This window comes from Nakaseomyces glabratus, chromosome H (genome assembly GCF_010111755.1).
Source record: "Nakaseomyces glabratus chromosome H, complete sequence".
Classification (NCBI taxonomy): Eukaryota; Fungi; Ascomycota; class Saccharomycetes; order Saccharomycetales; family Saccharomycetaceae; genus Nakaseomyces; species Nakaseomyces glabratus.
Genome location: NC_088958.1, coordinates 542,228 through 562,824, shown reverse-complemented (window position 1 = coordinate 562,824; position 20,597 = coordinate 542,228). Strand labels below are relative to the sequence as shown.

Sequence of the window (20,597 nt, the reverse complement as noted above, 5' to 3'; positions counted from 1 at the left end):
TCAGATTGCTATTAATAGTAAAGTCACTGTTATATGAACCCATGAACTTCTTATATCCGATTTAATAGTTCTAAATACTATTTACTAGCTGCTAATATGGCCACTGTTGGCTCTACAGCATTCTTAAATATGAATTATATATTTGTCACCTTTGTGAAGCTCTAGTACAATAAAGAGATTCTTTGAGATTTCAACAGCACCCCTGGTATTTATAGATGGTATTACTTGGTGCTTCTCTCTTCAGACATATCGCTGTTGAAACTGAAGAATCTTGTGGTTGGTGTCTGGCCTGTTTGTAGAAATGGGGTCAACCCTGTGTTCCCATGAGATGGATCATATGTGTTCTCCTGAGGTTGTTGAGCGCCTCTATTCGTGGGACCCAGTGACCAGTCTGGGAACATTGGCATTGAGGGATTATTAGGTGACGAAACCATCAAGTCTTGTATGTATTTAGATGGCATCGATCCCGTAGGTGGTCCCATTGCAGGTACATCATTGCCATTCCCAGTAATTGTATGCAATGGTTGTAAAGAGGGTTTTTTCATAGCAGATGCGTCGCCCAGCGAAGAAGATTGAGACTGCAGAAAATTAGGATTGTTGAGACTTTCTAATTGGTTCTCACTAGCAATGCTATTGCGCGTCGGCAGCATTGTGTTGATTGGAGTGGTACCTTGGAATTGTGTGGTAGTGGGAGAAAATGATAGTACTGCTGGTAAGCCTGGTGTTAATCCACTTGGGGTTTTCCATATCAACTTTGATTGGTTTGACCTATCAAATGCAGATAATGGGTTAGATGATATTGGAGATAAATTCTTGAGTAAGTTATCATTTGAGTTGATTCCATTCAATTGTATCTGGTATTGCCTCTGTCCATTTGTGGAAACTGATGAAGTGTCATCATGTATTGTTGCACTATTAACAAATTGATTGCTTGGTATATCTACAGTAAGGTTCGGTTTGGGCGGACCGCCTTCACTAGGGGTATCATTTCTTTCATTGCTCTCAGCTGAAAGATCTTCTTGAATCGTACTATTTTCCTTGTTTTCCGACATCATTTCATTCGATATATTTTCACTACCATTGTTCTGATCAGAGCTACCTGATGAATTTGGATTCATTACAGGGGTTAGTGAATCCTCATCGGAGGGTTGGCCACCATTCATAGATGAGAACGACTGGGATAGTCCTATTGGTTTAGGCATTTGTCTTGCACCTTTGGTCATCATGAACAAATTCTGGAACTGTTTTTGCACATGTTGTTGTAAATTATTGGATAAACCTGTTGAGTTTCCAGGTTGGAATTCTTGTGGTTGTTGCTGTTGTTGTTGCTCCAGTGATTGTTGCTGTAGTTGCGGTGGCTGTGGCAGACCCTGCTGCTGCAGTGATTGCTGTTCCAGCTGTGTTGGATTCTGATTACTATCATGTAATGCAGTTGTGCTATTTTGATTAACACTGAACCTCCCTGAGCTATTCTGATTATCGAATCTCATACGTTTAGTGTTATTCGTGTCTGAAGAACTGTTATCACTACTATTATTGTCAAAGGAGTCCATTGTTTGCACAAATGGTCTTTTCGGGAAACCTCTATTGTTATTTGAGATAAATTGAGAATTGTCCCTAGTTTTAGAAATATCACTGATGCTAGAGTTATATCGATTGTCTGGCTCTTTATTGTGATAGGTATAGTTGTTTGTGTCTTCATCTTTTGTATTGCTCTCATCTTCGTCTTCATCGCCTGTGGTATCTTCTATTTGACTCATTGATATGTCTTTCGTGGTAGTGTTTGTTGGTCTAGCAGTGGATCGGCTGTGGTGAAGAATTGTTGTTTTGTTCTTCTTGAAGTCACCAAATGCTGAAGGGTCACAGCAGTCGTGGTGCAGTTCCGGCTTATTCTGATAGGCATCCAGTAGTTGATTTGTGTCTACAGATGAAAACTCATAAAAGGTATCGTTACTGCCAAGGATAATAACAGCAACATCGACTTCACATAGAACGGCCAACTCATGTGCTTTCTTGAACAAACCTTGTTTCCGTTTTATAAATGTAACGAGTCTGTTCCTATCATCTCTTATTGGCTCGATTTCGATTTTTCTTCTACCCATCTTATCTTCTTAAATGAAATGTGTTAGATTTTAAATAAAGTTTGAATAGATGTGTTTTTATTTTCAACTTTGTAAGTTAAAAAAAATGTGAATGATTAAAGGCTAATTTGAAGAAAATCAAGGCTTGAGAAGTGGAATATTAATAGTAGTTCTCAGAAGGACTGACGAAGAAACTGAGGTATTTTTATATTTGACCAGCGATGTTGCAAAATCCAAAAATAAAATAAAGTTTTTGTATTGAACTTCTAGTACGCAAATATTATTCGATAAAAGGACAACAATGGGGCCGTTGTAGTATTCCAAAAGCCGTAAGTCTGTGTATTGGTAATGTGTCAATTAAATGAATATGCTCCCTGTATTGGGTATGTTAGATCTGAATACCTTGTTTAGTAATAGTAATGAATGGAAGTATCTGCAAATTATAAAGAAGCAACTGCTTTTCTTATTCCTGATGGTTGTGGTGTTGCAACAAGCTAAAATTAATACGCTCGCCTGAATTCCTTCTTATGGGTACAGGATTAAATGGCAAGTGGGCAGTAATCTCGATAGAACTGGTTAAGTAACCTTTCTGATTTCTGTCTTGGTAGTAGTAATGGACCTAAGTTTATAGTCAAAGGTTAAAAAAAGCGAAATCTGTGCCTTGTATCTTGAGATGCAGATTTGTAACTTCAACAAGTGAAATTTGAAAGTGTTATTTTATCAAGCGTGCTGAAAAGTGCGGATCAGTAAATTATGCCAAGTAAACTTCGGTTATTATGAATATTATCTTTCACTAATGTAATCGTCCCGTGTATTCAGTAAGATACAAGTTTCTTTCCGCTATTTTTGTGAATAACTTGTGCTATAGGTTTGATGGATATTATCTCTATTTAAAAAAAGAATTTAAAAAAAAACAATAGGAACGGCACTATAACAACAATAGTTATAAATAAACTTCCCGGAATAACTTATGCGAACGGAAAGGGACTTATTTTGATTATCGACCTCATCTGCCGTGATGAGATTTATGCAAAAGACAGAGAGAGTTAGGTCCCCACACGCTATTTAAAGAATCTCAGTCCCATCGTGGTGCAACTTTCCTTCTTCAGTCAGCTTTACAACACATAATAAGCATGCCATATCGGTAGTAATGCGAGAAAGAGCAAAGCCCATCGACTGGGGAGTGGTTCAGTAAATTAATAATACAAGTAAAATTACAAGCACAGACATGAAGTACCTAAAATACAGCAAGAAACCAGAGAATGTGCTGCAGTGAAAATACAAAAAAGAAGGCAAACTTGATGAATTTGTAGAAGAAAAAGTGTTTGCCCTGAGCGTAAGTAGAAGGGGTCGATGGCTAGGGAAACAATAAGCAATTATGTGTTCACATGTTACTTTTTATTGATGTTCCATTTTCAGAAAAGCAACGAATGTTTCTGTGCATGGAAAGGATCGACAAATGGACTTGCAGTTTTGAGCCAAAATTTTGGCAACCAAGGGAAGTCGGCTGATAATCTGTGAGTACGACGCTGGAAGTACAATGGGTCTCGACCCCCTCCCCCTCCTTTTGATTTTGGCAGAAAAGTTATTTTTAGATTTGACTAAGTATCACATGCTATGGTTGTGATGATAATCACATGCAATATTATCACTTTCCCAATGATTGGTCTTGTTTTGCACTTCCAGATATAATTTATGTTTTGATGGCAGATGGGCAACTTGTTGGGAAGACAGAGCTGGGTTCAAGACTCAAGTTCTCTTCAATCGTTAAATGGATTCCGAACCAAATTCTTTGAAACGATGCTCTGGAGCTGACATCCTTCTTCGTTCCTTGACATAAACGTAGGCTCTCTCTCTCCCCTTTGTCGAGAATGTGCTCTCTAGTAATATCTAATCCCTTTCTTTTGAGTTCTCTGAATAATCAAGATCAAATTGGTAAATTATAATGGTTGTTCTTGCCTGTTTTTTTTATAATTAGACATTGGTAGATACCTTTTTTTAATTATGGTTTGAAATAATTTACCTTTATCTTTAAAAGAAATATGAGAAGGGACAGAAAGAACTAGAAGATATCCTAATATAGCAAAAATTTAAAAGTATAGATAAAGTTTTTTTTCAATCTTATCAATACTAGAGGACTTCTTATCTGGATTATTTTTCAAGTAAAGAGATCAGATAAATAAAACATGCAATTCAGCTGGCCATACCCTGATCCCGAGACCATCGATGGTTACTGGGGCAAGCCAACCGCTTTAATAGATTGGTGTGAAGAGAATTACGTTGTGACTCCATATATTGCAGAATGGTGTAACACTATAACGAACGCTGCTTTTTTGGTGGTTGCTTTTTATTGTACTTATTCTGCTTACACGAACAAATTGGAGAAAAGATTTATATTCATTGGTCTTGGTTTCTCCTTGGTTGGTATCGGCTCTTGGCTTTTCCACATGACTTTGCAATATCGCTTCCAATTGTTGGACGAACTGCCAATGCTTTATGCTACTGTTATACCATCTTGGAGTATCTTTGTTGAGAACCAGGAGAACTTGATTAAAAATGTCGATGAACGTAAGGCTAAATCCCTCAGAATTCAATTTATTTATTCCGCTTTACTGTTCGGATTTGTGTCTATTTTAACTTGGCTATACATTGTGGTCAGAGTTGTTGAAATCTTCCAAATCTTATACGGTGTCCTGACAGTTATGGTCGTCATAGCTTCTGGTATCTTAACATACAGAGATGTTCATGATCCCGTGGCAAAGAGAAATTTATTTACCACTATGTGCTTAGGTATTGTACCATTTGTCCTTGGCTTTATCTGCTGGCAATTAGATATTCACCTGTGCTCATTGTGGATCCACATCAGAAGGACGTATTTGGAACTACCTTTAGGCATTCTCCTAGAACTTCACGGCTGGTGGCATTTATTGACCGGTACTGGTGTATACATCTACGTGGTGTACTTACAGTACTTGAGAGTTATGACGCAAGGTAGGGGTGACGACTACATTTTCATTTACAGATGGAGTTTCTTCCCAGAACTGGTTAAAAAGGGACTAACTGTAAGAACTCCATATTCTCTTGAGTTCTGGGGACCAAGAGCCGACGTGAAAGCGACAAAAAAAGAATGAATCAAAATAGTACACGGTGCACAGTTGGCATGTATTTGGCATGTCAATAGTTTTGTTTTCATGGCTTTTTTTGAGAGGCGATTACTTATATCTGACGGTTTCCATAAGTTGGGGACCTTTAACGATTGACATTTTTTCACATTTTGAAAGAAGTCTATTGTGAATTTTTATAACCTATCACTAATAAAGCAAAAGCAGATGCATGTTCATGAATTTTAAGAATAGGAATCCTTGTGTATAGCTTTTTTTGATCTTTATAACGACATATCATGACCTATTTAACATGTAAATCGAAAGTAATTACTTCATGTCTAAACGAATATTTTCAAACATGTTATCTTAACTTCTCAAAACGTGCCAAAGCTAAAGTCAAAAATACATAAATTAGTTGACTGTCTTGTCGAGATAGGCTACGAATGATTTAATGGCTATGTATGTCACATATAGTCATGATCATCTATACCATCATAGTTGTAATCCATCCAATTCACGTTCAACCTCGCGTATAAAATTACCAAGTCCTGCGATCGTTTTGGACACTCCAGAACTGAGGAATCCAAAGAAAGCCAACAACGAGTAGTTCCAACTAATGAACAGGAATGAATATCACAAGTTGAATAACTTGAGTATATCAAACACAGGAATATAATCAAAAATTTGATAAATTGGCACCTAATAGTTATATATCCTCTAAAGGTTCTAGATAATTGTTACTACATTGGGATTGCATTGTACCCCAACGCGAAATTTACCATTTCTGAGGATTACAATTGATCCGCTTTGCAAAGACGAAAAGACTAACTATCTGAAGGAGGCATATTGTATTTAGACTTTGGAGTTCTGTGAGTTAGTTATTTAAATATTTGAGATTTAAGTCTTTTGCTGTTCACTATAATAGCTGGATTCATATTAAAGTTGAAAATTATTCATTATGACACCTGAAGCCAAAAGGAAGAAGAATCAAAAAAAGAAACTTAGACAGAAACAGAAGAAGGCTGCTGAGAAGGCTACTGATTTACCCGCTACTGATCAATCAGTAAATATTTCTGGTGCTGAAGATGCATTAACAAGTAATAGTAACGTAAGCACACCAGATTATACTTCAAATTTCGAGATTTCAGTTACTTCTACACAAGAAGTCAACGTGGACTCTCAACTATCACAAAATCAAAATTCAGATAATTTCATAAATGAACAGAAGGAAAACGACCCTCAATCCGAAACTGTTTTCGATAGTCATGAAGACATTGAATCTGAAATGAAGGATAATTATCATAATGACATTAAGAACACTACTGAGGCTATCACCTTTGACACTGCACAAAATATTATTGGGGGTAGTATTGACAGTTCTAATACTGTCAAAAGTGAGGACAAAATTAATGAATCTTCATCAAAAATATCAGATCCTGATTGTCAAGAGGATATCTTAAAGCTTGAATTGGAAGGTCAGCCACTAGAGTCCTCATGTAATGATGATAAAGAATCTGTAGTTGAAGGGAATAATGAAAATGATAATAATGATGACCTTGTAAATGATCATCCGACAGCGGAAGACGGGTCTGATTTTTTCGATAATCTTGCTTCCAATAATACAGAAGTAGAGCTATCAAGTACTCAGAATAGTAATCTTTTAACTGAAAATAGACTGGAGTCAGAAGAATTTGGAAAGCCGGAAAAGTTAGATTACCCAAAAGAACTAAGTTACTCGGAAGAGGTAGACCTTGTGGAAGAGGTGGACCATGTGGAAGAGGTGGACCATGTGGAAGAGGTAGACCATTCAGAAGAGGAAGACCTTGTGGAAGAGGTGGACCATGTGGAAGAGGTGGACCATTCAGAAGAGGTGGACCATTCAGAAGAGGTGGACCATGTGGAAGAGGTGGACCATTCAGAAGAGTTGCTAACTAGTTCAGTTAGTACTCAAACAGGAATGGCTGAAAATACTATTCGACATGTTGACGAGAGCAATCTAGGCCAGCAGAAGATGGAAGAGAGGAACATTAACAGTGACACCCATAAGGATGCCACTGCTAGAGTGTCTGATTTCCATGCAAATGACGAATTCGAAACAGGACCGGCAGCACAAATTAATTCTCTTATTGAAATGAACGATGACGAACAGTCAGTCAATGATTTACAGGATGAATCATCGCTATTACAAGAAGAAACTACATTTTCTCAGATACCAAAAAACGAAGTCAACACTGAGAACCAAGAAAATATTGGATCAGAATCAGTTTCTAAAATTAATGTTGCAAATGAAAATTCAATGGAATCCGCGATAGAAGACTTATTTCCTTCTATGCATAACACTAATGAGCAGAATCCTTGGGAATTACCTCAACAAGGGGAAAATGTTGTTGAGAATGAAGTAAGTCATGAAGAAAATCAAAGAATTACCGAAACCACGAAAGACGATAGCGATAATATTGATAGAATTTTATGTGATAGAGAGGATAAAAAGGAAGACAGCTTCGATGATCTATTTGGAAATAATGAAGTTGGTGACGACGTTCCTTGGTTACAAGAGTCTATGAAAAGTGAGGAGGGAGAAAAACATCATCAATCTTCAACGGCAAAAGAGGAAAGTCCAGCAAATGTTAGGACTAGTGACAATACTGCTTCTCAAGATAATGATACACTGCCAAGTGAGTCCGTTAAGTCAAACCAACAACAAAATGTAGAATCTTCAAGTGATAGACAACAAACTTCTGCCGATACTGTTAAAAAATTCTCATTCTTAGAAGAGGATGATGACTTATTAGATGATGATGATAGCTTCCTAGAATCAGAAGAGGAGATAGAGGAGCTGGAATCAAATGAAACTGTCCAAATAAACGAACTAACGCAAGAAATGTCTACTTCAGCGGAATCAAAGAAATTGAACCATAATCCCTACCGACCCTCCAGCCATTCCAGTATCAACACACAAATGGATCCAAAGTACAATAATTACCAGACAGTACCCAATTCATCGACAGCACCCACCGGAATTGTTAGGCCTCAACAAATTACAACCTTCCTTCCAACTAACAATGCCCAAACTAATACGCCAGGTACTATTCTCAGTCCAATTCAAACCACTAATGAAAAGGTAAAGAAACTGACAGAAGAGAAGAAGAAGTCTGATGCATATGACTTTCCAATTAACTTGGTTTCCTCTACTGTTAAGAAAGGTCATGCGAAGCCAGTTGGAGTATTTACAAATCAGTTCAGTCGTAATGGTAGCACGCCAACGACACCAAAGATTAATCCACATAGCAGAAACTCATCGGTGAACCCTGCCCAAATAATCCCAAAGAATCCTTATGCCAGCATACAACAACCTAATCCCGTAATAGCGCCAACGACAAATATGATCAATAACCCGATTAATATGATGCCGACAGCTCGAATGAGAGGAAATAGTGCCGTTTCTACTACTAGTGGTAAATCAGTAGGTACATCAGTAGCTACTAAACAAAATCCATATTCACCACAGATTACAAAGTCTCCAAGAGCATCAATATCTCAACCAGCCGGAATACCAAATAACAGTAAATATGGCCCTATTTCACCAAGTACTTCTCAATTCAATTCTCTGGGACAAGTTCTGGATTCTGGACTTGTGCACTCATCAACAACACCAATGGGTTCAACATTATCACCAATCAGTACTAAACTTAATGCTAATAATCAACCTAGCCCACAATCGAAACAATATCCCGGTAATAGTAGTTATTTACCCTCCCAAAATGACTCAAGAAGTAAATATGCGCCAGCATTTTCAACAGGACAATATGCTGGCTATTCATCACATAGCAAGCCTGCTGTGAACCAACCAGCGTTACCCTTCCCAAGAAAACAATCCGAAAGTGCTGGTGATGCAAATCCACCTATCAATACCGTCTTACCTCCTGGGATAAGAAAAACTAATGTTTTGTTAGAGTCGCAACAAAACTTGAGACAAAATGCTAACTATCCTACTTATGCCGAGCATTCTCATGAGCAAACGAACTCATACAATGTACATGGAGCTTCAAATAAGAAAATTGTCAATAACAATGCACTGTTAGTTAAACAATTTCCAATCTTCAACTGGGGAAGCAATAACAAGGTAATTTATGGTATTCCATTGGGACAAAACGACAGTGTGATGATGCCAACTAACTCACCACTTCAAAATCTAAGAATGATTGGAGCCGAAATCTTAATAAAGCCGACTCAACTGATCAAGTCATTTCCTGGTCCACTTTGTGGTAGTAAAGTAAAAAAATCTGACGTCGAACAATGGTTACTTACTGCATCTAAAGATGCAGATGTTGACGAAGAGGCAGCCTTACTATTATCGCTTCTGAAACTAAAACTATCAACAACCTCGACATTCAAGGATATGGCCACATTACTATATGATACTGCTACTCTCCATGAGTACCTTGCACAACCACTAACATCGTTGAATCAAGCTCCAAATGCTTTTTCTTTGGACCCAGAATCTCAATTCCGAGTCCTATCATTTCTACAAGTCGGTGCTCATGATGATGCATTAAGATTTTCTTTGGAGAAGAAGGACTATTCAATATCTTTATTAATAGGTAGTCTATTAGGAAAGGATAAGTGGTGTGAAGTTGTCCAAAGATATTTATCCGAACAATTTACCGCCATAGCCAATAATTCCAATCTTTGGGCACATTTACTGCCATTAATCTTTCAAGTCTTTGTCGGAAGCTCCAAAACAGCAGTCAGCAGATTTTACAAGAACCAGGAGGAAGCTAATTGGGCTGCTGAGAATTGGAGAGGTATCGTAGCTGCAGTTTTAATAAACATTACAGATCATAGCCAACCAAAGCAGACAGCCTCAATTCAAACACCGCCTGCGGTTGTAACCGAGTTTTTGATCGAATTCGGTATATTCTTAAAAAAGCTAGGTATGAATTTACCGGCATCTATTCTGTTTGTAATAGCAAATGTACCATTGAGCAATGTGCCAATTTTACCAGATTCTGATGTCCATTTTAGGTCGATTGGATCAACCAATAATGTACTTGGTGCCATTCTTTCAGAAACATATGAATACACAATCAGTCAAGATCTCAAGTTCAAAGGTTACCCAGCTACTTTACCATTGAAGCTATTCCATGCTTACTGCCTACAGGAAGAAGGGTTAACTAGCTTAGCTTATAAATATGTTGACTATTTATCATCAGCAACAAAATCTATGACCAAAAAGGATGCAGAATCACTAAATTTATCTCACCACTTATCCATTTTAACTAATAGATTAGCAGGATCAAGTAGTAGCTGGCTTGGCAAACCCAAGTTAAGTAGTGTTTGGGGCCAAATTGACAAGTCTTTTAACAAGTATATTGGTGGTGATGACGATCTTCCGAAACCCGCTACTGAGAAAAAAGTTTTTGATAGTTATACGCCATCATCATCTACCAACTCTTCTATGATTGATTTGTCTCATTCTGTATCAAATTTTATGCCAGCTCAAATAAATCAGCTCTCTCGCAATAATCTAAACTCTGAAAATAAGATGTCCACTGTTCCTGATCTAACGGCTTTTGGCGAAAAAAATGCCTTTGAACCTCCCACTAACACTTGGACCGGCATGAGTCTGCAGGGCTCGCCACAAAGAGCAGTATCTAATATGAAGCCCCCACTATCTAATAGACCGAACCTTAGAAGAATAAAGACCGAATTACCTTCCGGTGAAGATGAATTATTGTCAATGACTGTGAAACAAGGCAAGAAGTCATACGCACCTGACAATTTGAACCGCGCATCTAACTCCTCCAATGAAACTTTGAAATCAAGTCAATCAGCTAACAATTCTGTACCATATCACCAGTCGACACCTAATCTTATCGGAATGCAATCGGTTGAACAAAAGAAGTCTTATTATCCTTCAAACCAACGTGCAATGCGGAAATCAGCAATGCCTACTCAACCTGAAAACCTAGAAATTTCCAGGAATGCGAGGTCTTATGAACCTCACACAAAAACAAAAAAGGTATACAAACCAAATCAAACATTGGAAGAAGAACCACCAATTCAGTCCTATAACGATGATGTCGTTTCCCAAAATCAATTTGAAGAAGCACCTAACTTACAAAACGATCAAGAAAAGATTCTACAACCAACAGCTTCACCTGAAGGTTTATCACAGACAAGAATTTCTAATTATTCCCCTGAGAGACCCCCCTTACCTGTGTACTCAGAAGACAGTAAGAACATGGATCCAAAAAACATATCTGATTTAGTTAAGGAACAACAGATTACAGATAAATCATTAGAACATGAGCTCGAACAATTACCAACTGAAAACGATGCCGATTATAAGATATCGAACGCTAATGAGGACAATGCAATTAATGAGGAAGAACGGGAGATTGGTAATGGTGAAGTGGAACTAAATGTAGACCAAAGCCAATCTCATCTAAGTGCTAGTATTCCGCAAACACAAAATGATCGTGAATCAACTACCGTATCAATTTCTCCTGGCTTAGGTCTGGAAATGGATGTAGATAAAGAGGACTCCAATGCACCAGCACCCAAGTTGTTTTCTGAAAAACCTAACCCTAGCCCATATGCCCCACCAACAGTTGGTAAGAAAGGGACAAAGAAAACATCATATATGCCGAAAGGAAAAACTGAGAGTTTCATCGCTGAGCCTGAGATTAGCTCTTATGAAAGTTCACCATTAGACATGTATGCATATTCAGGTTACAGGCCACAGGAGAAAGAAAAATCCACAAGTTCGATTGTTGAGGAATCTTCGCAAATTTCTAACGAAGATGCACCCGATAAGTCCTCTATTGCAGCACGGCAAGCTGTAGAGCTAAAGCAGGATGAGGTATCCAAAAAACCAATTACAACGAAGCTGTCTACTCCAAAGTCCTTGCCAATACCACCTTCTCCTTTTGCCAACCCATTGGCTAATAACAATACAACAGGTGTTCTTCCTACCGAGAATTTCGAACCTGTAATTAAAGTTTCACGTAACACTACTGCTCGGGCATTCACACCCGTCCCACCTGCATCAGATCAATATGATGATGTGGTAGAAGAGGACTCTGATGACTCTGATGACTCCGAGGATGATTCCCCTATGCAAAGCAACAACTCAAATAATGGAAACTCAGAAAGAAATGAAAATAAACAAAACGATAATTATTCAGATGATGAGATGCCAACTAAGAAGAAAAGCCACGATAACAATGATGCAGGATCAGGCTGGTTTGGTTGGTTAAAAAAGGATACGAATGAAAAGAAAGCTGTGAAAGCCAAACTAGGAAACCAAAATTCATTTTATTATGATGAGCAGTTGAAGAGATGGGTTAACAAGAATGCCAGCGAGGAGGATAAGCAACAGCTTGCTACACCAGCTCCACCTCCTCCCATTGTCAAAAGAAAAGACACAGAACCTAAGACCAAACCCAGATCAATCTCCGGGGTAACTCCTCATTTAGATACTGGTATTGGCTCATCCATACCACCTATTAGTGGCAACGCACCTCCAAAACCAAAGAGTGGCCCATCATTGGCAGCAAAAACCAATGGATTAGATGATTTACTAAATTTAACAGCGGCTGCACCAGCAACTTCTACTAGACGCAAAAAAAAAGGAGGCCGCGGCTACGTTAATGTCATGGAAAATTTATAAGTGCCAAAATGATTCAGTCTTGTAATTTAATATAGCAGTCATTTTTTACCTGCTCAGCAACTATAAAAACTTCATTTTATCACATTTGTTAGAAACTAAGTAAATGATATTTGTCTTCTATGTAATATATACAATTGGATTCAACCATACATGAATACAGCAGATATGTATCAATATTACAACTGAAAGAATAGTCCCTTCTAATATGCTATCTAATATCTAAATTCAGTTTCAGATATCCGGATAAATGAAACGAGACCATTGTCAACAACTGCCAATAAAAAACTCCTATACCCTTGTTTTATTGCTGAAAGTTTGCTTCTTCCTTTAGGTTTCTTTTTTTTGTTATTAAAAGGTGTACTTGATACTTGACCAGATTTTTTTCCTTTGCTATTCTTTTTATCTAGATTACGGCCTATACTGGTGAGATACTCTAACCTAGGTACCCCATTAGTAAAAGTGTTTTTATCCCAGAAGTCATCATCTATTTCTTGCAGAAAATCAAATTTATAGTCCAATTTACTAAATATATTCTTCAAACTTAGGTATGAAGGGAACTGTTGATTTTTGTTGTTTTTATTATAAACTACTATTTGGTAATCCGGCAATGCTGGACTTTTCTTCTTGAAATTGACCTGAGGTTTCCACAATTTAAAGACAATTTTTAGATTACTGGGTGGATTGCCATTAAGAATTCCGTTGTATTCTCTAAGTTCAGTATCAGATTTCGGTACAGTTTGTGTAGGAATTAAAGATCCGATACTGTTGTATAATTGATCGTTAGTCGTAAATCTCCTTAGAATATAGTTCCATTTAGAATATAAGAACGTACCAGAGAATAAAGCTTTATTTAGCACAAATACCGATGAAATACTGCTTCGAATATTTGAGCCGATAGCAGTCATCATAGAGGTATGCTCACTCACTGGGGGAAAAAAGGATGTAGCATGATATCGGTTATCTTTTTCTAGTAGAACGATGAAGCCTAACCTTTTTAATTGTGAATAAACTAAGAAATTATCGTAATCTTCTTGTGATTTAAATAAAAGATATAGGTCTTCAATTGATAAAGGAATGTCCAGATTGCCATCATCATCATTACTATCGTCTGAACCCCAATATGGTGTTACAGTCCCTCTTTCAGATAGATAGACTAACTCATGAAAGTCTAACCAAAATACACCATTAGAATCAGCCCATCCCATGGTTTGTAAAAAACTACCCTTAGGATGTGGAACGTATGCTTTGTGTTTATCAATATTATAATATGCTTTGACTTGTGACTTGATAACAGATCCTCTGATCGAATTTCTCAACGTATCAAACATAATATCTTTGGCTTTTGACAGTTGTACCTCTTGAATATTGGAACCGTCAGGCTCATATTCTTTATCACCTCTTCGTGGAAGTGAGATTGGATTATTGCTCAAAACCATTCGCGATATTTCAGTCCAATCTTGCACCATGTCCTCCTCTTCATCTTCAGCTTCTATTATATCTTCACGGTCTGCAAAACCATCAGTAATATCTAATTTCTCCATTATATCATTCCTGGGTCTTCAACTTATATAGTACTATTTACAACTAAATGGATGAACTGATGCTAATGTGCCATATACTGAAATTGTAACAAGGCATATATACTGATCAAAGAATATTATTTTGCACTTAGGGCATCGCCTGAAATTATCTAAAGGCATCGGAATTACGTTTTTCAACTTGTGAAAAAACTTGCGAATAGAAAAACATTGCGAAACATGAAATTACCAGTCAATCCTCAAACAAAATGACTAAACCTTAATAAATAATAGTGCTTAAAATATGAAATGCAAAATGTATTATAACACATATCTCTATATACTTTATGTGATATTAATATGATAAAATAGTTATCTATTAATTCATGCAGAAAATTTAGTTCACCTGCATTGATGATTATCATGACAGGAATTGACGGTCATCTGTCATCCGCCATACTTCTTATTTTAATGTCTTAATGAAATTATCCAAATTGTATTCATCTTCATACTGAGATGGATCCCAAAGTTCCTTAAGATCACCCAAGGCTTCCTTAGCTTTCCCACTTAAACCTGTTTCATTAGCAACATCATCTGGCAATTTATCACCGGATTCTGCTACTTCACCAGCATTATTCGATGGTACGTTATCTGTGTCAAATAAATCTAATAATTGATGTGTATCCATTGATGCCAGACCGCTATTTTGCTGATTAACAACGGTAGATGCAATATTCATCTTAAACTTCTGAAGACCCATTATCTTCTCTTCTAATGTACCTTTCGTCACAATACGATACACATTCACAACTTTCTTTTGACCAAGTCTATGAGCTCTATCCATAGCTTGTAAGTCATTCATTGGATTCCAATCATGCTCAACAAATATAACAGTATCGGCACCAGTTAGGTTCAAACCCAACCCACCTACTTTAGTCGTCAATAATAGGCAGTCAATGGAAGGGTCTTCATTGAATTTCCTAACAACCTTTTGCCTGTCCCTAGGATCGACACTACCATCTAACCTCATATAAGACACAGAGGGCATATATCTCTTAAAAAGATCATTTTCAATCATATCTAACATGTCCTTCAGTTGACAGAAAATCAAAGCTCTATGCTGAGATATAACACTTCCCGTCAATAGTTGCTCGCCAGTTACCTTTTTGTCCATATCAGCTTCACCAATACCACATTCGAATAACAACGTTCTGAGAGCAGTTAGTTTCGGCGCATTTCTTATATCATGCAAATCGCACCCCGTTTGTTTCAGATAGTTTTGTATTTGCTTTAATTGAGGATGATCATTAGATAAGACAAGTGCAGGATGATTACACAGCTTTCTCATATACTGTAAGGCCTGAAATATGTGTTGTTTGCTATCTACATCTGCAGTATTTTGGATGTCCTTTTCTACAACATTTTTCTGTTTCTTAGCAAAATCTTCGTAAAGCTGCTTTTGTAGATCACTCAATTCACAGTAGTAATCTTGTATAATCTTTGGTGGTAAATCAGACAAAACATCCTCCTTAAGACGTCTCAACATAAATGGCAAGACTTGTTTGTGCAACGCTTCCAAAGCCAAAGCTCCTGCTTCTTGCTCTTTTGATGACGTCTTACTATTTCTTGATGCTGCGATAGGCTTCGCAAAACGCTCTTGGAAAGATTTTTCGGTACCTAAAAATCCTGGCATCAAGAAATCGAATAACGACCAAAGCTCTACAACATTATTCTGGATAGGGGTACCTGTTAGTATTAGTCTATGGTTGGCCTTTATTAGTTTCACAGCTTTGGCCAGCTTGGATTGAGCATTTTTGATTAAATGGCCTTCATCCAAAACACAATAATTGTAATCATAAGAAGAAATAGTGTCCAGGTCATTTCTAGCCACATCATAGGAAGTTATAATAATATCTGCAGAACTTAGTTGCTTCCTTAAAGGTTGCCTAACCGACGGTCCACCGGCATACACCACAATTTTCAAAAATGGTGAATACTGTTCAAATTCATTCTCCCAATGACCCGTTAACGATGGTGGGCAGACAATAAGCGAAGGCAGAGGTCGACACTCGATGTTTCCACTTAACTTATATTCTTCTTGTCTTAGATACTGATCTGAGGCAATAATGCAAATAGTCTGAAGAGTTTTACCCAAACCCATATCATCGCAAAGGATACCATGTAAATGATACTTATTGAGAAATGCTAACCAATTAATACCGTCTTGTTGATATTTTCTTAAGGTTGCCTTTATCGCAACTGGCAACTTGAAAGGTTTTGCCTTGGATGGGTCCATCATTTGTTTTATAAAATCTCTTTCTCTTTCACGCCCCTTCATTAACTCTTCCGGCATCCCTTCAGGGTCTTTAATACCTTCTTCTAATGGAACAATCTTAATAATGGATGCAAATGTAGTTGTTGCCAGATTTCTTATATCTTCATTAGGGTCACTCATTCTACCCAGTAGCGGCACGATCAAGAAGATAACATATGGTAGAATATCTGCTTCCATAGACACAGATAAATGAAATATTAATTCTGTAGCACCTTGCCTATTGAACAATGAACCGGCATCATTTATCATAGGTAGTACATTTTTTATTAGAAATGGCATGACCTTTATTGGTTTATACTTTGCTAAGTCGGCAAAAGTACGGGCTACTGAATACCTTATGACAGAGTATGGGCACTTTAAAAAGTCCAACATTCTCGGAAATTTAGCAATAACAACAGACTCCTGCAAAGACTGATCCATATAAGGAAATAATACTCTAACTATACCGAAATAATCAGTGACTGCTTGACCTTTGATAACATCAATTGAAGAAACATCACTTATATTTTCTAATGGCTCCAAAAACACTTTCTTTAACTGTGGGATATCATCTAATGCAGAAGAACCACAGATTTCCAGCAATGTACCCATTGCGTATATACCACCTTTACGTTTCAGTCTTGCCTCCTCTGCTACCTTCATTAATTCAACATTCTCATTAATAACAAATGCATCTGGCTCTTTGATAAAAGTGTACAGCCTATCTTGGTAGCTTAGATTTTGTTGGAAGTCAGGAACTTCTGAAGTATCCACACACAAGAAACCACATAGATTCTTCACAATCTTATTTGCCACTGGTGCCTTATTACATTTAAGTAGTTCATGAATTAAATAAATAACAGATTCACAAGACATCTTCTGAAGGGCCTCGTTAGGTTCCTCTTTGACTGAGTCCATTAAGGATCTGATTATAGGGTTTAATTTTGGAGGTAGTTCAGAGAACATAAGCACAGATGATGCATAGTTTGACAATATTGAGCATATTCTTTTTTGTTTTGATTCCTTTGCAGATTCAATGGATTGCTTGACCCTATGCTTTGCATCTTCCAATGGCTTCTTGGCTAACAACTTGTACGAATTACCAAGGTTTTTATACATTTTGTCATAGTAGTCATGATATACCTTTTCAGCAGTTTCGAGACCAAAAGCCTCAGGTCCTGCTTCGGATTCACCCTGGACCACTATAGCAACACTAGGTAACTTATGTTGTGGGAGCATACCCACATCCACAAATGTTGCAAATAGATTTTGACAACTAGTACGTAGAGCCTTCAAACTTGGAATTAGTTCCCTGAATACAGGTAGCTTTGATGGATTATTCAACTGCTCATTCATAGTGGCGCCAAAAATCTCTGATACAAATTTTGGAACCTCTGGTACGTCATCATGACGATCAACCCAAAACTTACAGAACCGGTTAACGATAATAGCAGTTAGCATTCTTGGTGTTGCATAAGGTAAGTCTAAACAACGCACAAGCACGTTGGCGAAGAATGATTGCACTGTTGCTTCCTGGAACATTGCGAGAGTAAAACCGAAAGCTTTTGCTGCAAGAACTCTAGTATTCATTATCTTCTGTTCACCTAATAATGTCACGTCACCATTAATCATAGGAATATCAATGTTGATGTTTTCATTTGGTCTTGGGTTAGGAATATCCGAAGCATTGTTGGCTTCCGATATACTTCTTTTTTTCTCAGGGTGAAGTTGATAACGTGGTGAAGGCTTTAAAATGTAATGAGATTCCATACTATAATTCTTACCCTTTTCACCAATTGGTGTATTCAACAGATGAAGTAATGGTTGCAGATGTTTGCAAAATGCATGGTCTAATGTCTTTTCAGTGTGTTTTAATTGATAATGAGTGAGCAAAGAAGTATAGACTTCATAAGACAGGTTTAAGATATCTGGATTCTGTTCAAATAGAATATTCTGGAAAACTAATCTAAATACCTTTCCATTCAACCAATGTTTTGTCGATTCGTCTTTGATACTCAAAAATGACTGTAACAGATTGAGAACAGATTTTCTCACAGAAGAAATCGAATGCCTCAAAAAGGGATATAATTTGGGCACTAGAGACTTGAATGACCATTCTAACGGCTGTTCAGTGGCTTTATGTTTCAAAACATCTAGAACCTCTTTATATTGACATAAGTTTGCTAGTAAATCCATAACAGAACCCACACTGGAGGCCAAATCGTCATCTAAATGAATTAAAGAATTCCAGATTGTTGTCAGCACAATATCGAGAGTATCTGTATCTAACTTGACAAATTCAGCTGTAATAGGTGTCAGTATCGAAGCTGCAACTGATTTGACGTCATCATCATTTTGATTCAGACCATAGAGCACGGTTTGAACAACTTTGTCTAGAAGATTTTGCTCTATCAGAAATTCTTGTTTAATGCTAACAAAATATCTTATACCTAACAGTCCACCATGAGTAGCTTCCCATATTTTATTCGGAAGTCCTGTAACTTCGGGGTTCTGAAAAACAAGGTCTTCCAACTTCATATATACTTTCAGCGCTAGATCATCAGGTAAGTTGATCAATAGGGCAGCCAATATCTGGGCAGCAGATTCTCTAACCGGTGCAACTACTGTATCATATATGTAATCACCAAATCTATCAAGAGCAAAGATGGTCAACAGTCTGGTAGCTAGATCCTCGAGGCCCTGATAGTTTCTATCATTATTTTCCTTCCGAGTCTTCCCTTTTATCCTATTAATACCATAAGCATGCTTTTTCATAAGTTCTCTTAAGCCTAAAGTGGCACCATGTCTTACTTCCCAGTTGTCATGCATCAAATTTTGTAACAACAATTCAAATACTCCTTGAAATTGCCACACAAGTCCTGCGACCTTTTCATGCTTCTCTAGAATTTTAGGTACAACCGCTTCCACCATTATGGCGTTGGGATCTGCTTGGTCAGTAATAGCTAGTTTTGGGTTTTCCATTTTAACCGCATCCGATTTTACTGCAGAAGGATCATCCATCAATTTCTTCGATAATGAGCTTTCTGACAAATTGACCTCCATAGTGGTAGTAGTCTTGGATTTTTGCATCTTCTTTTTCCTCTTTGCCATTGCAAGCATTCTTGCTGATTTTTTACTACTATTGCCTCCTTCAATATTTGAAGATTTACTACAATGATTTTCAGCATCATTTTCCTTCTTCATAGATGCATCTTCGATATCCGAACTTAGTGTAGACGGTGAATTAGATGCTACTTTTTTATCATCATAATCATTTATACTCGATGCAAGGAAAACTTTTCCAGATTTGAATAATTCATTTAAATGCCAGTTTGATAATGTTAAACAGTTATCAGCATTCTTATTATCATCCAATAAACTACTATCTTCTTTTATCAGTTCTTCTAATTTTAGTTGTATGTCTTGCTCTAATTTCACTTTGGCATTCACAGTTTCAATATTATTGTCATTATTAGTGTGGTTCGGTACTGATACTCCGTTATCTTGGTCTGGTTCCTCTTTAATAACTGTGTTTTCCATTTCCGCATGATCATTATTCTGATTTTCCTTCTTTATCTCAGAGTTCATATGTGATTCTTCTTCTTCCTTCACCTCCCCTTCATTAGGATCCCACACGGAGGCATTGCTCAAGATACCGCCCATAGCTCTAGCTGCTGTAACTCTGGTTTCCCATTTCTTAGAACTTAGAAAAGGGTATACCCGGCTTAAGAGAGACAGGATATCTTCAGGATGTTGCTTTGCTAGTTCTCCTAGTTGATCTGCAGCCACATTTCTGATTGTTTGTGTAGATCCTGTCTCCAGCAATATGACTTGCCTATCCAGTCTAGATACTTTTGATGTCATCCTCTTGTATTATTATAGTATTACCGATGGATAGATGAAAAG

At 37.3% G+C, this 20,597-nt stretch overlaps 5 protein-coding genes across 5 annotated transcripts; 2 read left to right on the top strand and 3 right to left on the bottom strand.

The window, feature by feature from the left end:
• Positions 1-221: 221 nt before the first annotated feature.
• On the bottom strand, positions 222-2,102 carry RLM1 (Rlm1p; the record flags this gene model as incomplete). Its single annotated transcript, XM_447040.1, has 1 exon — positions 222-2,102. One exon carries the CDS (start codon positions 2,100-2,102, stop codon positions 222-224), a length of 1,881 nt encoding a protein of 626 aa, XP_447040.1.
• A 2,165-nt stretch (positions 2,103-4,267) lies between these two features.
• GVI51_H05445 (ceramidase) lies at positions 4,268-5,212 on the top strand (the record flags this gene model as incomplete). Its single annotated transcript, XM_447039.1, has 1 exon — positions 4,268-5,212. The coding sequence occupies one exon, from the start codon at positions 4,268-4,270 to the stop codon at positions 5,210-5,212; it is 945 nt and encodes a 314-aa protein (XP_447039.1).
• Positions 5,213-6,143: 931 nt separating this feature from the next.
• On the top strand, positions 6,144-12,860 carry SEC16 (COPII coat assembly protein SEC16; the record flags this gene model as incomplete). Its single annotated transcript, XM_447038.1, has 1 exon — positions 6,144-12,860. One exon carries the CDS (start codon positions 6,144-6,146, stop codon positions 12,858-12,860), a length of 6,717 nt encoding a protein of 2,238 aa, XP_447038.1.
• Positions 12,861-13,072: 212 nt separating this feature from the next.
• Positions 13,073-14,401, bottom strand: SEN54 (tRNA splicing endonuclease subunit SEN54; the record flags this gene model as incomplete). Its single annotated transcript, XM_447037.1, has 1 exon — positions 13,073-14,401. One exon carries the CDS (start codon positions 14,399-14,401, stop codon positions 13,073-13,075), a length of 1,329 nt encoding a protein of 442 aa, XP_447037.1.
• Positions 14,402-14,840: 439 nt separating this feature from the next.
• MOT1 (DNA-binding ATPase) lies at positions 14,841-20,555 on the bottom strand (the record flags this gene model as incomplete). Its single annotated transcript, XM_447036.1, has 1 exon — positions 14,841-20,555. The coding sequence occupies one exon, from the start codon at positions 20,553-20,555 to the stop codon at positions 14,841-14,843; it is 5,715 nt and encodes a 1,904-aa protein (XP_447036.1).
• Between the last annotated feature and the right edge of the window lie 42 nt (positions 20,556-20,597).